Source organism: Camelus bactrianus, chromosome 25 (genome assembly GCF_048773025.1).
Source record: "Camelus bactrianus isolate YW-2024 breed Bactrian camel chromosome 25, ASM4877302v1, whole genome shotgun sequence".
In the NCBI taxonomy this organism is placed as follows: domain Eukaryota; kingdom Metazoa; phylum Chordata; class Mammalia; order Artiodactyla; family Camelidae; genus Camelus; species Camelus bactrianus.
Genome location: NC_133563.1, coordinates 1,432,374 through 1,451,378, shown reverse-complemented (window position 1 = coordinate 1,451,378; position 19,005 = coordinate 1,432,374). Strand labels below are relative to the sequence as shown.

The window sequence follows — 19,005 nt, the reverse complement described above, 5'->3', positions numbered from 1 at the left end:
CTGCCTCCCTCACAGAGCCGGCCTCCCTCACAGAGGCTGCCTCCCTCACAGAGCCGGCCTCCCTCACAGAGGCTGTTTGGAGCCCGCTCCCCGGCCCCGCGCAGGCAGCTCTCCTCGCGCCTCCCGGTCCCGGGCACGCAGGACCGGCCGCTGTGGTCCCCGAAGGCAGACTGTTCCTGCGGGAGCGGCTCGTCCACGACACGCCGCTCAGCACCTCGGAAGGGCCTCCCGCGGCCTCCCCCGCACGACGCACAGCTCCCGGGGGGCGCCGCGCCGGCTCCTGGCGCCCAGCACGTCCCGGGGAGTGCGCGCCGCCGGTTTAACGGTCCCGCCCCCGCCGGGCTGCGGCCGCGCTCCGGGCCGGGCGCCCGCGGCCCCGCCCCGCCCCCCGCAGCTCCGAGCGGCCGCCGGCCCCGCCCTCGCCGCCGCTGCCCCGGGGCTCCCTCGAGCGGACGCGCGGCGGGAGCCGTTCCCCGACCGGCAGCGGGGCACTCGGGCGCCGAGTCTCGGCCGAGCGTCGCGGCGCTGCTGCCCCGAAGTCCTCCCGGATCTTGAGGCGGTAGGTGGCCGCGGAACAGGACCCGCACGGGGGACAGAAGTCGGGCCCCGGGCAGTGAGGAGGCGGGTGGGCACCGCCGACGAGGCGGGACCCCGGGAAAGTGGAGGTGAGGGAAGGACGCTCGGAGTGGGTCGGGACAAATCGGGCAGGGCCCCCTCAGGGTCCGCAAGGTGGTTCCTGCGGTGCGAAGCGGGCCAGCAGGTCGGAAGGGAGGGGCGGGGTGCCGGGGGTACAGCCCGCCAGGGGCTCGTGGCCCGGGGGTCGTGATAAAACAAAACAGAGCAAAACACACAACTGAAACTTCCAAAAAAGTAAGTGCACATCGTCGTGTGTCCCAGGACCTGGTCCTATGTAGAGGGGTGGTTTGAAGACCGTCTCCCACCCCCTGGCATTATCCTAACTAATTTTTGGACACAGTGTTTGTTTCTGACTGCTTTTTTCATTAATAATAAAATAATAATAACTAATAATGAATTACAGGAAATTATATTTAATAAGAAAGGAAAACCCAGTAGGAATAAAGAACCAAAAGACCTATGTGGTCAATTCACAGAAGGAAATTAAATGATTCATGAACATATTTGAAGATTAAGATTAGCAATTTGTATGTAAGGATATGCCTTTTTTAAAAAAAAGTTGGCATATAACATACTAGTTTCAGGTGTACAACGTGATATTTGTATGAGTTTCTAATTGCTAGTGTTTTAGCAAAACTGTAAAAAAAAAAAAAAAAACCTGTAAAAGGACAGTTGTAACAGTTACGACAACCACAAACCCTCATTACCTGGACAGTTTTATCCCACCTGAATGTTAAATTGTTTGTATTGAAAGATACTTAACAAAGAAAAACATTTTTTGGTCGAAAGGCATCAAGTGGAAAATATAATGGAACACTCTTGGCTTATATCTTTTTGATATTTTAGTTTTAATTTTTCCTGAGTATGGCAACCTGATTTGTGCAATATAAAAATGTCTTTCAAAAAAAAAAATCTTTCATCACCTCATCACCTAAGTCATAATTAGTTTATCTTTTACTCTTCTATATTTTTTTAATGTTAGTTTTCATCTATCACTTTATCATTTTGTGATGTTTACTTACAAGCAGCATTTGGCTTTAAGTAATCCTAACTTTGTGAGAGAAATATTTTGAAGTTGAAAATTGAGATCAAATCCTGATTATCATATGGGAAATATACATGACATAGGTGAAAGCATGATCTTTTCATTTCTTCTCTCAGCTTATTTACTTTTGTGTGCTCTTATTTTTTAATTGCAGCAGAGCCATCAGCACTTTCTTTTAAAGAAATCTGGAATTTAAATTGTAAATTTTAAGTGTAATACATAGTTTCGTGTGTTGTGACCATGATTAGAATTGCAGTGTACCATGTCTACAGAATGAAGAAAGCATAGTAATCCCATAACTTACTTAGTACTCTAAGAAAAATTGTAAATGGAAGAAATGGAAATTGTTAACACACACCAGTTTATTCAGCAAGGTTTTATACATAAATATAACTACTCACAATTTTTTTTCCCATTCAAGCAGTGTCCACATGGAATAGTGGAGAGTCAGGTGTCTTTTACTTACCAAACATGTGAGTTTAGAGACAAGGACATGAAGTTGATAGTCAAAAACCTCATTTCTACCAGTTATTAATTGTGCGTACTTGAACATGTCTCTTATTTTTTCTGAGCCACAGGTTTCTCATCTGTCAAGTGACTAATAATGATTTTCTACAACAGTTAATGTATGGCTCAAAATTAAATGAGATAATATATGTAAAGCAGTCAGCATGTAGTAGGATCTCAAAAAAATAGTTTTAATTTAAAAAAATAGTATATATTGGGTAATGAAATTGTCCCCAGTTGGTCAGTATATATACTTATTAACTCATGCTACTATATTTTAGAAAATTTTAGATTAATTTATAATTTCAGAATTGGTGGGCCCTTAGGATTCATATTTAGTTTGATATACTTTTAAACAAAAAAACCCCTAAAATTTAGCTAGTGTAGATAGATGTTGAATACCAGCTACATTTAGGTTTCTCGACTTGCAGACCAGTGTTCTATACATACCACTTGGCCCTTTAAGATGATTTGTTAAATATGTGTAAACTTGGAAAAAAAAAAAAACTTTAGTAACTGTTTCTTAGCATGTATTAATAGGATGAATTTTTGAGACATTGGATCAAAATGTCCTTTAAAAATATTTATACCACAAAACTATATATTTACATTTCAAAAGACAACTTTATGACAGGCCCACTACTTGCTACCCAGTGTTGTAGGTGGGATTATGGTTTTTCTGCAGCTGTTCTTTGTAACACTTTGTATTGTAAATGCCTAAGGTAGGGAGCCTCAGCAGCTTCAAAGGAAACTTCTGGAGCTCTGCATTCAGTGAGTGAGAGAGACATTAGAGTTTGTTTAAGATTGAAGTTATTTTATATTCTAACTCTGTAGTTAAGACTTTATTTATTTTTAACCTAAACTGAGAATTAGGCTTTGGTTTGTGGAGTCCTGTCTTCCATAGACTACAATTCTGGATCAGTTTTACTATAATAATTTCTTATTATTATACAAAGTAAATGCTTGCTTTTTCCATTAAACACTGAAACATGGTGATCTTACATATTATGCATCCCAAATGTATCCCTTATAATGTCACTGTATGTATGCATAGTTTACTTTAAAAAAATACGTAAATAGAGTACTGTTTGGCACCATTTTTTCTAATTTCCTTAATTAATGTGGATTTTTATATCTGGAGCCTTTGCTGTAGTTTTCCTACTAAAAATTGAAAGGGTAGGTGGTTCTGAAAGATCTTTTGTTTTTTTTGTTTATTGTGTTGCAAAATCATGTAATAGTTCTGTAACTCCCCAAGTCTTGAAAATCCCTAGTTTGAATACGGTGGAATTGCATTGCTCAGCAACTGGAAAAGACTTCACAACCTACCAGCTCAGTTTCAGCTGAGCAATGAAAAACAACAAAGTGTGTGCCAGAGTACTCTATTGTATTCCGATTCATTAGTTTCACATGGGAAACAGGATGGAAAGTTACTACTACTAGTATTAGGGTCTTAATTAAAATGGCTAGAATAAACATTAAATAATGCAATATTAGGTTGCTTTTTGGTTCATACTAAAATATGCCTTTCCACGTAGAAAATACTCAATAAATATTAGAAGTTTTCTTTTTTTGGCTATATATGCTTATAACTTTTTTTGTTTCCTATTATATCAAAGTTGTCATGCCAACAGGTACAACAGCATTAGTTTTGTCTAGAAGGTTGTTAATCACCATGCTGAAATACCAGTTAACATACAAAGCTAGGTAGGTGTTAACTTGGAATACTGGCTTGCTTATCTCCAACTTCAGGGAAAAGTAACTATTTTGTGCTTATTTATCATTGCTCACTTTGAGAGGTTGTTTATAAATTTATGATTTTAAGATTTGAGTTATGTCCAAAGGCATTTTTAGGCTTAAAGGAAGTTCTTAACCCTATTTTATGCTTAGGGAAACAGTCACTTCGATTATCATCTGCTCAACATCATACATTACAGTTTCTGGATGAGCAGGTACAAAGTCAGGTGGAGTTTTACTTTTGACTTTGTCTTGATAGGCATCAAAATTTGGAAAGCTTTTGATCCATTCAGGCATCAGAAGATTTTTATTAAATAGGAGGTATTTAAATTTATAGATTTATTTAGCAATTATGTTGCAGCTACTAGGTCTAGTTTTTTTAGCCTCAGCTGACTCAGTCTAGTCAATTAGGCATACAATAGATTTTCTATGATACATTTTAGAAAAATTAATAGGCAAAATATAGTACGGGCCAATTGGAGGAAGAAAGAAAAAATATTATCATTATTATTTTACTATCAACTATTTGTTAGGAACTGGAGAACTTTATATAAACTGTCTTATTTAATGTTAGTGTTGAGACATGAGGATACTTTACAAGGAAATAGCAAGAACTTAACCTTGGTCTTGAAGGCTGAATAGAAATTTGGGAGAAGAGCAGCAGGGAGAGTGAGGGAACTGCAGACAGAGGACCTGAATGTACAAACATATAGTGAAACAGAGTAACTTTTATGAATTCAGCAATGTATTGAACATATGCTGTGTATTAGACACTGCTAGCCACTAGAGAGATACCTCACTGATAGAGCTATAATTTAATAGTCAGATAATACGTAATTGCAACTAGTGCAATAAATACCACATGGGAAGAGGATACAGGGGTGCTTTGTGAACATGTAAGGGTACTGAACCAAACTTGGACAGTTCTGCCTACGTAGGGGGTGGAAAGAGAGTATGAGGCTAGCTCGACGGTAGAGTATGGCCAGAAGCATGGGGATGAGCACAGCCATCGCTTCCTGGAATCATAACCTCTGGCCAGTTACCTGATTTCTCTAAGTCTTGTCTGTAAAATGATGAAAAATGATAAAACTAACATTTATTGAACTCTTACTATGCAGCAGGCATTGTGCTGTTTTCTGCAGATTTTCTTATTTAGTCTTCACATCAAACCTAGGAGGTAGAGGTTATTGTTTTGTGTAATTATATAAGTTGGTGTTGCTGCTGTGATATGAACCCCGGTAGACTGACCCAAGACGTGAGCTCTAACTAGTCTTAGACCCAAGACTAGTGCCTAATTTATAAAGTTGTTCTGGGTATTAAATAATGTAACAGGTAAATGGTTTACTATGCAAGACACATGGAAATTGGCTCCTGATTCTTTTATTAATAATCCAGGAGGTGATGGGGAACTGAAGTTTTTTAAGCACGTGTGTGTGTAAAGAGATGATAGTGTGGGGAGAAAAAGAGGCTGTATTCACCCATTTGTTCAGCAGGTACTTGTTTTGCACCTACTTTGGATCCAGTCCAGTCCAACTGAGTTAGTTGTATGGGACACAGGAGGAGTGAAAAGTGTTCCTCACCTTAAGAAGAATCTGTTCCTCACTTTTGCTTAGTATGGAAGACAAATAAATCAGCCATTGTAGCAGAGTGTGGTGTTGTCTAAGTGCCATGATGTGGGCGCACTCGCGTGTCTCAGGTACATAGGGAGAGGGAGTGTTTAAATTAGACTTTGTGTTCAGGGAGATACATTTAGAACTACTGTGGGACTGTAAGAGTAATTGTGGGCGTAAAGAAAACAGATCTGAGTGATATTTTGAAAGGAGAATGGATAGGAGTGAGAAACTCACCGTGGTGTCAGGGCTCTAATTTAGACAAATTTAAGGTGTCTTTAACCAAGGGTGGTCTGAGGGAGCTGGGGATGACTTTAAGGAATACAGAAGGAGGGACATTTTTGGAGTCAAAGTAATGAATTTGATTATGGATATGTTGAATTTGAGGTACCTGTGATAAGATGTAAACGGAAGTATCTTTTGGCAGTTAGAAAAACAGAACTGGAATTTAAGAGAGAGGTAGATGCTGGATGTGTGAATTAGGGCATATTTAGCATGTGGATAGGGAGTTGCAGTCATGAGAATAGAATAGATCAGTTAGGAGGACCAAAGCCAAATGAGGAAGAATCCCTAAATTTAATTGAAGAAAAAAAGAGGAGTCAGCTGAGGAAGTTAAAAGAGACAATCAAAGAAATAGGAAACAATCCCAAAGAGTCAGGGAAGTTAAGAGAGGAAAATGTTTTAAAAAGGGAGTGTTTGTGACAGATGCTGTAAAGGGGTCTGCAGTGGTTGCATGTTATTTTAAATGCTTGTTTTGTGTTTGTGTTTTCCATCTTATAAAATAGTTACCCTCAAATGGATGTCATGGCTATTTGTAGATACGTTAAAGCATCTTGATTGTCTTGTCCAGAAGATAAAATGTATTTTTCCCCCCCAAAGTATGGAACCTCAAGATCTTTGTGATAATGGAAACAAAAAAATTGATCGGTAAACCGCTTCAACCAGCAAGACCTGTTCGTCATCTGACTTCTACCCCTGGTGAGTAATCTAGGTACACATTTAAAAATATTAATTGGTTAACGGCCAATTAGTATTTGAAAGGCTAAATAATATATATATATTATATAAGTTGTTTATGGTGGATATTTAAAAAATAATGAAAACCAGTTATCTCTGTTTGAAGAATTTAGAAGTATTACCAAAGAGGATTCTTTTTTTTTCATTGAAATATAGTTGACTTATAAAATTGTCTTCGTTTTAGGTGTACAGCATATATATATATATATATGTTTTCAGGTTATTTTCCATTGTAGGTTATTATAAAATATTGAATATAGTTCCCTATGTTATATAGTAAAATTATGTTGCTTATCTATTTTATGTATAGTAGTTTGTATCTGTTAGTCCCATACTCCTAATTTATCCTTCTGTCCCTCCCTTTCCCTTTTGGTAACCATAAATTTGTTTTCTGTCTGTGCATCTGTTTCTGTTTTGTATATAGATTTATTTGTATTATTTTTAAGATTCCATATATAAGTGATATTATATATTTGGCTTTCTCTGTCCAACTTACCTCATTAAGTATAATATTCTCTAGGTCTATCCATGTTGCTGCAAATGGCAGTATTTCATTATTATGGCTGAGTAATACTCCATTGTGTACATATACCACATCTTCTTAAGCCAGTCATCTGTTGGTGGGCACTTGGGTTGTTTGCATGTCTTGGCTATTGTAAATAGTGCTTCTGTGAACATTGAGGTGCATGTATCTTTTCAAATTAGACTTTTCATTTTTCCAGATATATACCCAGGAGTGAGATTACTAGATCATATGGTAGCTCTGTTTTCAGTTTTTTAAAGAAACCATACCATGTTCCCAAATGGTTGCACCAATATACATGCCCACCAACAGTGTAGGAGGGTTCCCTTTTCTCTACATCCCCTGCAGCAGTTCTAGTTTGTAGGCTTTTTGAAGATGGCCATTCTGACCAGTGTAGGTGATACCTTATTGTGGTTCTGATTTATATTAAGAAAAGGATTCTTAATGGTCTATCAGTCCACAGTCTACCAGGCCATCAAAGGTGGGAAGACTAGTTTTTGCCCTAGAGCAACTCTTGTATTTTTTTTTCATGTCTTATTTTCACTGTTTAACAACTGGCTTCTGCACAGAATCATACTCTCAATACAGATTGTGTCCTGTGATTATGATCGCTGCAGAGCCAGTCATGCTGGAAAGAGCACTAACCTTTAAAAAATATACCTAGCTGAAAAAAAATTAGTGCAAAGCAACACTTACAGATTAGGGCTGTGCCTGAGCTGGAACATATAATGTAATTTTTCAGAAAATCTAAAGCAAAATTTCTAAAATTAAAATATTTTCTCTTGCCCATAAAGCTAACCTTTTGGACAAATTTTTCAGATACTTGGTATTTAATTCCTAAATTGGAATATTAACCTTATTATCCTCTTCATTACTTGTTATACGTGTGTGTATATATATACGTAAAACATAAAATTTATTTAAATTCTTTTTAGTCCATGTATTCAACTGAATAACTGGCTACTCAGGAAAAGGAAAAAACAGTCATTTTATTGAGTACAAGGATGAAGCAGAAAAGATAAAAGTGACATAATTCCTCAGTCCTCCGTTTGTTCTCCCATCTTTGTTTCCCACAAGGAAGACTGTCTCTAGTTTGGCCATGTTTCCTCTGAAGATGGCTGCGCCTTAGGACAGACAGAATGAAGCTCAGGGATCTGGACCATAGCTTAGCAATGCTGGTGCCGTACGCATACCTGTCTAGTGCACTGAAGAAGCAGTTGTGTGGGGCCAAGTCTCAGATTTTGTCCTAAAGGGAAGGAGATAAAACCCTTGGCAGCCACTCCTTTCTGTGACTAGCCTTTTTATAGCACTCCTCTTTCCCTCATTCGTACAGGTTCAGTTTTCACCAATCCTTTTCCTTGAAGGCTATTACAGGAGTAAATAGGAATGGGCTGGTAGCCCTGATTTCTTGTTTAATTTTAACCACTTAAGATCTGGACAGGAATGGGGTTTTATTAAGCAGAAGAGTTAAGTAAATCAGAAATTAATTTTAACCTTTCTCAGTATACTTCTGTACTCCCTGGCCAATTCACATCCCCATAGAAATCTACTTTCTCTTCAAGACCCAGATTAAATTATTTCCTTTTGTGAAGCTCTTGTTAATACCCTAGAGCCCACTCTGCTCTTCCCCGGTATCTTCTCTGTACCACTCATATAACTTATTTTTTTTACAGTCATTATTTATGAGCTTGTTTTTTAAAATAAGCTATGAACTCTTTTATCTCTGAACTTTTTTCATGGTTATAAACCCATCTCTAGGACGATGGCTAACATTTCATTGTGTTGAATAAATGAACTATCAGAAAACATTTCAAAACAGTGCCTAGAATATCCTGCATACTTAAAGTTTTTAGGTGATACTATACCATTTATTGAAGTAATGGATATTTAAAATGTTTTTTTCTCTCCTAACAGGAGCAGTATTCCCTTTCAACTTTCAAAAAGAATATCCATGCAACACTCAGTGCTTACAAAGTGGAGTTAGCAGAGTAAGTCTTAAAGGTCATAATAAAATGAGGCTTTACGGGCTGGAAAGTAATATTTGTTAGATGACTGTTGTGTGCCGGACACTATGCTCAGTGCTTTATATGCTTTAAAAAATTGTGATGTATTTCAAGCATATATTACAGAAAATAAAATACTCACTCACTATACCCATTTCTCACCAATTTCAAATCTAAATATTTTACTATATTTGTTTTAGAAAAAATTTTTTAAACCTTACAGATTAGTTAAAAACACCTGTATGTCCCTGCACCATCCCCGTCCCTTCCTGCACTTCCCCAAGGGAACTGTGCTCAGTTTGTTATTGCTTCCATGAATGTGCTTTCTGCTACAACAAACAGAATTGTTTTAACAATTTTATAATTTTACATAAATAGTATTTTACCCACATGTTTTTCCACATTTTTTTGCATTTAGGATTATGTTTAAAGTTTTCTAATTTAATTTTTTGACTTGACTAGTCACAAATCTAAAAATTCAAAACATTATAAAATGATATTTAGTGAAGTTTCCCTCCAATCTTTATCCCTCTGTCACCTCTTTCCTCTGATTAACCATTTACCACTTTCTTATCTAGATACTTCCAGAAATACATTATGTATGCACAAGCACAAGTACATTCATAAATGGAATACTAAGCAGCTATTAAAGTGAATAAAGTAGTTCTGTATGTGCGGATACTGAAAAATATCTTTATATATTTATTAAGATACCACATTTTTTGTTCCATTTTTGTTCATGGGCATGACACTTTTTTCTATTTTATAATAAATACTACATCTATCTGTATGTTATAGTTTATACACGTTTGAGAGATTCTCTGCAGTATGAAACTAGAGTAGATTTGCTGTATGCTGCCAAATTACTCTCCAAAATTACTCTCCACAGTGAGTTGTACAAGCAGTGTATGAAGGACTCTGATTTTTTATGTCCTTACCTTCTTATTGTCAGACTTTTACTCCTTTTTTTGTGTTAATTGGTGAGAAATATATCTTTTTGTTTTTAATTTTTAATTCTTTATTACTTTAAAGTGGACCATCTTTTCCTATGTTTAATTTGGCCATTTGGATTTTCTCTTTTGTGAATTACCAGTTCAAAATCCTTTGTCCATTTTTTTCTTGGTCTATGAGAGAATTGCTTATTTTTTGTGGTGTTTTTGTGTAAGATGTATAAAATCTTAACGTAATCATATTATCAATCTTTTTCTTTATGATTTCACTTTGTATGTCATTGTTTATGAAGTCTTCCCAACCCTAAGATCAAAAGATATTTTTCCTACATACTCTTCCAAAAGCTTTAAAGTTTTGCTTTCATATTTAGGCATATAGTCTATATGAAATTAGTTTTTGTATGGTATGAGATAGAAATCTACTTTTTCATATAGATGACCAGTATAAAGCATAATTCATTGAATAATCCATTCTTTTCATACAGATTTATGCTGTCTTTATTGTATAAGTTTCATATGAGTAGGGCCTGTTTCTGGACTCTATTCTTTACCATTGATCTATTTGTGTATTGGTGTCAATACCATGCAATCTTAATTACTCTTGCTTTATATTAATTTTTTAAGTCATTGTAATGTTTTGTTTTATCTGTTCTAGCAGCTAATATTTCTCTAATTAATACAATAATAATATTCATTGCTCTCTTTGGAATCCTTGACCTTCTTTTAGAAACTTTATAATGTAAAAAAGGTATATTAATACTATAAATTTTATAGAGAAAAATAAGTTAATTAACTTTACTTCTAAGCTTAAAGTTTTGTCTGCTGCATCAATTATAACGCAGAAGCTACCAGAACCTGTGTCAGAGATCTCACATAATTTATAATAAAGGACACTTTTTACTAACTCTGTATTTTTTAAAACCAGCTTTATTAAAGTAAATGTACATACAGTGAAATGAGCCCTTTTATTCAGTGAGTTTTGACAAATATATAATACCTCATATAAGCAACTCCACAGTGAAGATATAGAACATTTTCATTTTCCCCAAAAATGTTCTTTTTCCCCTTTGCAGTCATTTACCTTCCTCACTTCCACTAATTCCAGTGCTCTCTTCTGCTCCAGGCATCCACTGATCTGCTTTCTTTAATTATAAATTAGTTTTGGCTGTTCTAAAATTTCACATAAATGAAATCACACAATATATACTCTTTGGTGTTAGATTTTTATTTTTTTGCTCAGCATAATGTTTTTGAGATTAGTTTGAGATTGTTTCTTTTTAATTTGAAACAGTATTCTGCTGTATGAATATAGGACAGTTTATTCATCAGTTGATGGACATTGAATTGTATCTAGTTTTGGATTATTATGAATGATGCTGCTGTGGAAATTGTGTTCAAGTCTTTGTGCGGGCATACACATAATACCCAGGAGTGGATCTGATGGGTCATATGATAAGTTTGTTTAGCTTCATAAGAAACTGCCAAAATGTTTCCCAAAGTGGTGGTACCATCTTACATTCCCACCAGCGGTGTGTATTGGGCCTCTCCAATACTTGGTATAGTCAGTATTTTTATTTTTAGCCATTTCAGTGTGTGAGTACTTGTATCTCATTATATTTTAAATTTGCATTTTTCTAATTAATGAGATTGAGCATTTTATCATGAGTTTATCTGCCATCTGCATTTTTCCTTTTGGTCTGTTCAGATCTTTTGTGTGTTTTTAATATTTGAATTCTTTGTCTTTGTCACTGAATCGTAAGAATTTGTTGAAAATCAGTGTATCATACAAATGTGAATTTATTTCTAAACTCTGTTATGTTCTATTGATTTATATGTCTTATTTTTTCCAGCTTTGTTGAGATATAATTGACATATAATATTGTATAAGTTTATGGTGTAGAATGTGATGATTTGATACATGTGTATGTTGCAAAGTGTTTACCACAATGAGTTAACACGTCTTTCATTTCACATAATTACTTTCTTGTGGTTTGGTTGTTTTTTTTTTTAATGGTGAGAACATTTAAGATTTACCCTCCTAGCAACTTTCAATACAGTACAGTACTGTTAACTATAGTCACCATACTGGCATCTAATCCCTCTATATGTCTATCTCTAGGGCAGTATCACACTTTATAGACTGCTGTAGCTTTCTGATAAGTCTTGAAATCATGTAGCGAAAGTTCACTAACTTTCTTCTTTTTCAAATTTGTCTCTGCTATTTTGGGTCCTCTGCTTTTCCACAGTTTTAAATGAGCATGCCAATTTCTACAAAAAAGCCTACTGGAATTTTGATTGAGTTTAAAGATTAACTTGAGAAGAATTAACATCTTAACAATATTGAGTCTTCTAATCCATAAACATGAGACTTTTCTCTGTGTTATATATATATTTCAACACAGAGTTCTTGAACATCTTTTGTCAAATTTTTAAGCATTTTTTTTGTAAGTGGTATTTTTTGTAAATTTCAAATTCCACATGTTGGTTGCTGGGATACAGAAATGCTATTGATTTTTTATATTGAATTTGTTAAACTCACTTCTTAGATCTCATTGCCTTTTGTAGAGTATTCCTTCCCAGTTTTGCTCTATTTGAATAATTTTACTTTAGCTTCTACTATAAATACACAAGACATTGCTACTATTTTTGCTTTTATATATTATCGTTTAAAATAATGTTTAAAAATAAAAGAATGAATTGTACTTGACCTTCATTTTAGTTCCAGCACTCTTAATTTCTTTGTGAAAATCCATGTTTATGTCTGGTATTATCGTCCTTCCTTCTTTTAATCTTTCGCTCTTTATTATTACCTCATAAAAAAGTACTTGAAAGCTTCAATTTAAAAGAACAGTTCATTATTCTCTTTCATGGCTTTGTGGGCTAACTAGGGTACATGGCTATTTTTCAGTACTGTGGTTGCAGTCAGATAGCATCTAGGCCCGGAGTGCTTTAAAGTCGTGGCTGGACAAGACGGCCTGAGGCCCACTCCCATGGCTGCTGGTTGATGCTGGCTGTTGGCTTAGAGTTCAGCTGCTCCTGTAGAGAGGAGGGAGCACTTACAAATGGCCTCTCCAAGTGGTGTGGGCTCTTCACAGCGCCACATCTAGGTTTCAAAACTAAGGCCTGGAAACCAGCACAATGCCATGTCTGTCGTATTAGGTTGGTATGAGCAGCCACAGAGCTTGCTCAGATTCAAGGGGAGGAGATGAAGAGTTTACCTGCTGATGGGAGGAATTTCAAAAATTGGTGGCCATCTTCGATCTATTTAAGAGTAACATGAATTTCCTTTCATCTGTATTGCCAATTCATGGCCTTTGTCCGTTCTTTTTTAGAGGCTTCCCCCACCACTGTTTCCTAGGAGCTCTTTTTCTCTACAGAAATTAGGTCTTTGTGAGTTACAGTATTTTTCCTGTTTACCTCTTGTCTTCTGATAGTGTTTACAAACTTAACGCTTTAAATTTTCATTCTAGGAATGGATGTTGAAATGAATTTATCTCTTTCCCATTCTCCTTCCTTTTCTCAGTCGTTTAAGATGAGTAGCAGGGGCTGGGAATGTTTTTGCTATAAAAATGAAAAGGCCAAATTGAATATCTGGATATGCAGATTAGGTATTCAGTACCACAAATTACTAAGAGCCTTGACCTGAAATTAAAAAACAAAAGCAAAAAACAACACACTGTGTTTATTGTGCTTTACTCAAGCCTGTTCAACTTTTTTTTCATTTCCTAAACAAGCCATATTATCCCATTCTTTCCAGCACAAGGCAGCTTTTCTTCCATACACATTCATTTTTCACTCATCAGCCAGCCTAACCCCTGTCTCCTACCTCCTACAAGTGTTTAAGCATCACTTCATATGTAAAGCCTTTTCTGAAACTTCTAAGTTGTATTTGATACCCCTTCCTTCCACTGCACTTTCTGCATGTCTTTATTATAGAAATTCTCAAATTTTATTGTAATTTGCTGTTTTATTTTTCTGCCTATTTTAGTTGACAAATACAAATTGAATATATTTAGGTTGTACAACATGTTTTTTTAAAAGGTATGCAACCTGATGATATACATAAATATAATATACATATACATATACTTTGTGATATGATTGCCACAAAATGTCACGTCACATGGTTATTTTTTGTGTGAGTGGGAAGAACACTGAAGATCTACTTTCTCAGGGAATTTCAAATACACAATACAATATTAATTATAATCACCCTGCTGTGTATTAGATCCCCCAAACTTGCTCATCTTATAACTGAAAATTTGTACCCTTTGACCAACATCTTCCTATTTCCCCACTCCTCAGCTCTTGGCAGTCAGTCACCATGCTGTTATCTGAGTCCATGAGTCTGACTCTTAGATTTCATATATATGTGAGATTTGTCCTTCTGTGTCTGACTTACTTCACTTATTACAGTGTTCTCCAGGTTCATCTGGTATTGCAAATGGCAGAATTTTCTTTCTTTCTTTCTTTCTTTTCTTTTCTTTTCTTTTCTTTTCTTTTCTTTTCTTTTCTTTTCTTTTCTTTCTGGCTGAATAATACTCCATTATATGTGTATATATGTGTCTATATCTCTATCTGTCTTTCTGATCACATTTTCTTTATCCATTCATCCACTGATGGACACTTAGGTTGTTTCCATATCTTGGCTACTGTGAATAATGCTACAATGAAGATAGGAGTGCATTGTCTTTAAGATGGTTGATTTCATCCCCTTTGGCTGACGTAGGATTGTTGGGTCATATGATAAGTCAATTTTTAACTTTTTTGAGGAAATTCCACACTGTTTTCCATAATGGCTGTACCAATTTATATTCCCACCAATAGTGTACAAGAATTCCTTTTTCTCCCATTCTTGCCACTACTTGTTATTACTTATCTTTTTGATAATAGTCATCCTAACAGATGTGAGGTGGTATCTCATTGTAGTTTTGATTTACATTATCCTGATGATTAGTGATGTTGACCATCTTTTCATGTACCTGTTGGCCATTTCTATGTCTTCTTTGGAAAAATATTTATTCAAGTCCTCTGACCATTTTTAATAAGTTTTTTTACTTTTGTGTTGTATGGTTCCTTATATGTCTTGATATGTATAACTCCTTATTGGATATATTGTTCACAGATATTTTCTCCTAGTTGCCTTTTCGTTGTGTTGTTTCTTTTGCTGTGCAGAAGATTTTTAGTTTGATGTAATTTCATTACTTATATTTACTTTTGTTGCTAGTACTTTTAGTGTCATATCCAAAAATATCATTGTCATGACCAACGTCAAGGAGCTTTTTCCTCTATGTTTTCTTCTAGGAGTTTTATGGTTGCTGGTCATAGATTTATCTTTAATCTGCTTTGAGTTCATTTTTGTGTGTAATGCAAGGTAAGGTTCCAGGTTCATTCTTTTGCATGTAAATATTCAATTTTCTCAAAACTGTTTTTTGAAGAGACTGCTCCTTCTCCATTGTGTATTCTTGGCTCCTTTGTCAACGATTAGTTAAATATATATGCATGGATTTATTTCAGGGCTTCCAATTATGTTATATTAGTCTGTGTGTCTATTTTTCTGCCAATACTGGACTGTATTGATTATTACAGCTTTGTAATATAGTTTGAAATTAGGAAGTGTGATGCCTCCCTTTTTGTTCTTCTTACTCAAGATTACTTTGGCTACTCAGGGTCTCTTGGGGTTCCATATGAATTTTAGGACTTTTTTTTCTATTTCTATGAAAAATGCTATTGGGATTTTGAAAGGGATTGCATTGAATCTGTAGATCATTTTGGATAGTATGGACAGTAATCTTCCAGTTAGTGAATGTGGGATATCTTTTCATTTATTTATGTCATTGTCAATTTCTTTAATCAGTGTCTTATAATTTTTCATGTACAGATATTTCATCTCCTTGGTTAAATTTATTCCTGAGTATTTTGTTCTTTTGATACTCTCTTTTTGAAAGAGAGATTGTTTTCTTGATTTTTTAAATTACAATTTGATTTTAGGTCTTGTATTTAAGTAGTATTTTGTATATGGTGAAGAGGGTGTCTGCTGAAATTTTCAAATTAAAAAAACTAAGGACCATATAATTTATATTATAGTTATTAAATCTAACAGAACTTTGGAGAGCTAGAACCTTTGGTATTTTTAAAATTTCTTTTCTGCTTCTACTTAAAAATTTAAAAATTCTAAAATTCGATTATTTTTTCTGATTTATTCTGACGTCTGAGTAGTGGAGAATTACCTCATTATGCTTCATTGAATCATAGGGTAGATAATTAACCCTTTTGACTTTAGGCAAATTACCTTGGTGGAATTTGCAGATATATAAGGAATGGGCCACAACCTGCTAATGCAGTGATTGATGGAGCAGAGATATTTTATTCTTAGAGATAGATGTCTCCAAAGAAACCTACCTTGGTGAATTACTGTGGTCCAGGGTCAGGTTTACCATTTGCTACCTGACTTTTTGTCAGCATAAGGGGAGATCATCTCTTAGGGGTAGATCTTATGGACCAAAATCATGAAAATCATTTATAAAATCAGAAAACGTATTATTTTATAATAAGAAATTTTTCTGTCTTGTGCTCTGGGATTCTGTTATTGTTTCCAATATTGTATTATCTGCTCTCTGGAGATTTATGGGAAGCTGACTTGTAATCAGAATATTTCTTGGTGAGCCTGGAATCAAAAGAAGAGGCAGGAGTTTAAACATCTTTTTTTTTTTAATGTCATAAGATTAGTTTAGCCAATCTCATAATAAAGATGGTCCTACAAGAAGGACTGGAAAACTGGGCTAAGCCTTCACCCTTCTCAGGATATTGAGCTCTGCCAATATTTCTGCTTTCTCTTTGCCTCATTGGATAAAACAACTTTTTTCTTATTTCCACTATTTCCAAAGTGTTAGGTAAAACAGACCATATGCTTGTAAACTGACATTATGAATTACTCACATGAGATAAAAAAATACTCTAATATTATTATTGTAGGTTTTTATGAATAAATATGTTTTTTATTAACTAAAACCTATTTTTAATTACTTTGAAATTATTTATCTTTAGAATTAAATAATTCATCTTTGACTTTATTTTCCCTTTCAAAAATACTTATAATGATGACAAAAAAAAGTTGTATGTGAATATATTTTGAAAGATATTTCTATTATTTTTAATAAGATGCATTCTTAATAAGGTTTTAGGGCTTATCCAAAGCCCTAAAATGTGTCTTGACTAATACTTTGATTGTTTAGGAAAATATGTTCAGATGGTGTAAAAAAGAGGTTATATAAAATTTTAAAACCTTCATCAAAAAGTATATTTTCTTCTTTCAACAGTATAAGACAAATGGAATACAAGCCTTTTCTCAAGGTCTTAATGAACAACATCAGTCTCCAGTTAAAAAAGGTAAATTTTTACCATAATTTCCAACTTTCATAAGAGTCTAAGCATTCATGCAAAGTTAATATTTGCTTAGCTGCAAACCTTGTGTACCTAATAAATTTTATAATATTCTTTTGGTTGATTTCTGTCTATATTGGTCAACCTATAGATTTGACTGCTCTAAAGGAGAGACCATAACATCAGTGGCTTAAATAAGATAGAAATTTATTGCTCTATCTTCTGTGTCATGTAAAATTTTGAGCTGTGTATATACTTATTCTAATCTGTGAAGTTGCTACTGGCCCCAGTGTTATACTGTCTTGCTGCTTTACCCTCTTCCATGCATGGCTTCTGTCTCGTTATCCAAGATGACTGCCTCTTTTCCAGCTACCATGTTCCCTTCCTAGCCATCAGGAAGGAGGAAAGGAGGAAGAAGTTTCTGTGTAAAAGTATGACCCAGGTGTTGCATACATCACTTTCACCTAATGTTTCATTGGCCAGAACTTAGGAACACTGTACAAAGGAAACTGAAAAATATAATCTTTAGCTTTTCAGCCAGCTAATTCTATTACTGAAGCAGAAAGGAAGAGAACTGCTCTTCTCTTGGAATAACCAATAGTCTCTCCCACATTTGCTACTTTTTAATAAAATAAAGATTGTTAATAATTTAGTTTCTTAATTTTTTACAAATAATCTATCTAATTTAAAAGTTACTGGTTATGAAAATATTCTATTAGCATTTTCTTCTAGTATTTCCATTTTTCTAAATAAAATACTTGAATTGTTTCCGTATTTCTCATTTTTTGATATATATTGACGACCTCTTTTGGAAAATGAGAACTTATATCTTCCACATCAGTCCCCTCACTTCTTTGACCCTTCTATCTACCCTTCCCCCTACATAATTACTTCAAAAGTTTCAGTTAAAGCATTATCACTCTTTATATTATATGACTGTAAATACAATTGCTTAGATGAGAGGTGCATATCTGTGTTTCATACAATCCATAATTTTTTTTTATTGAAGTATGGTTGATTTACAAAGTTGTGTTAGTTTCTGGTGTACAGCATAGTGATTCAGTTATAAATATATATATAGTTTTTCCATATTCTTTTTCAATTTAGGTTATTAGAAGCTATTGAATATAGTTCCCTGTGCTATACAGTAGGACCTTGTTGTTTTATCTATTTTGTATGTTGTAGTTAGTATCTGCTAATTCCTAACTCTTAATTTATCCCTCCCCCCGAGTCCCATCAATTTTCCTGGAACTAATGTTTGCCTTCTTTTTCTGTGTAACTATTGTTAACCTTTCCCCTCCAGTGCTCCAACAACTCTGCCACATTTACCTAAGATATTTTCCTTATAGTCATGTATGTCAGTTGGTATATTTTCCCTTGGAGAGACTTTTTTTTTTTAAGAATCCTCCATCATCCTCTTCCAGTATGGATTCGTTACTCTTCAGTACTGCTTTGAAGCTGTTGTCCTGGAATGAACTTTTACTGTTATCTTGGGACATCCCCTTTGCAATTCTTAGGTTTCTTTTTTTCTTCTTTTTTATTGATGTAAAACTCACCATTTAAACCATTTTAAATGTACAGTATTGTGCAGCCATCA

General features: G+C 35.1%; 1 protein-coding gene across 3 annotated transcripts in view; it reads left to right on the top strand.

Annotated features, from left to right (window-relative positions):
• The first annotated feature begins 407 nt into the window (after positions 1-407).
• Positions 408-19,005, top strand: part of C25H8orf88 (chromosome 25 C8orf88 homolog) — a 32,075-nt gene continuing 13,477 nt past the window's right edge. For 2 of the 3 annotated variants that reach the window (XM_074352649.1, XM_074352647.1), the window contains exons 1-4: positions 408-559; positions 6,412-6,510; positions 8,987-9,060; positions 17,345-17,414. In XM_074352649.1, coding sequence (XP_074208750.1) covers positions 6,438-6,510; positions 8,987-9,060; positions 17,345-17,414 — 217 coding nt within the window. In that variant the 5' untranslated portion in view covers positions 408-559; positions 6,412-6,437. Of the gene's footprint in view, positions 560-6,317; positions 6,511-8,986; positions 9,061-17,344; positions 17,415-19,005 lie in introns of all 3 variants that reach the window. The other variant, XM_074352648.1, reaches the window with a different exon arrangement.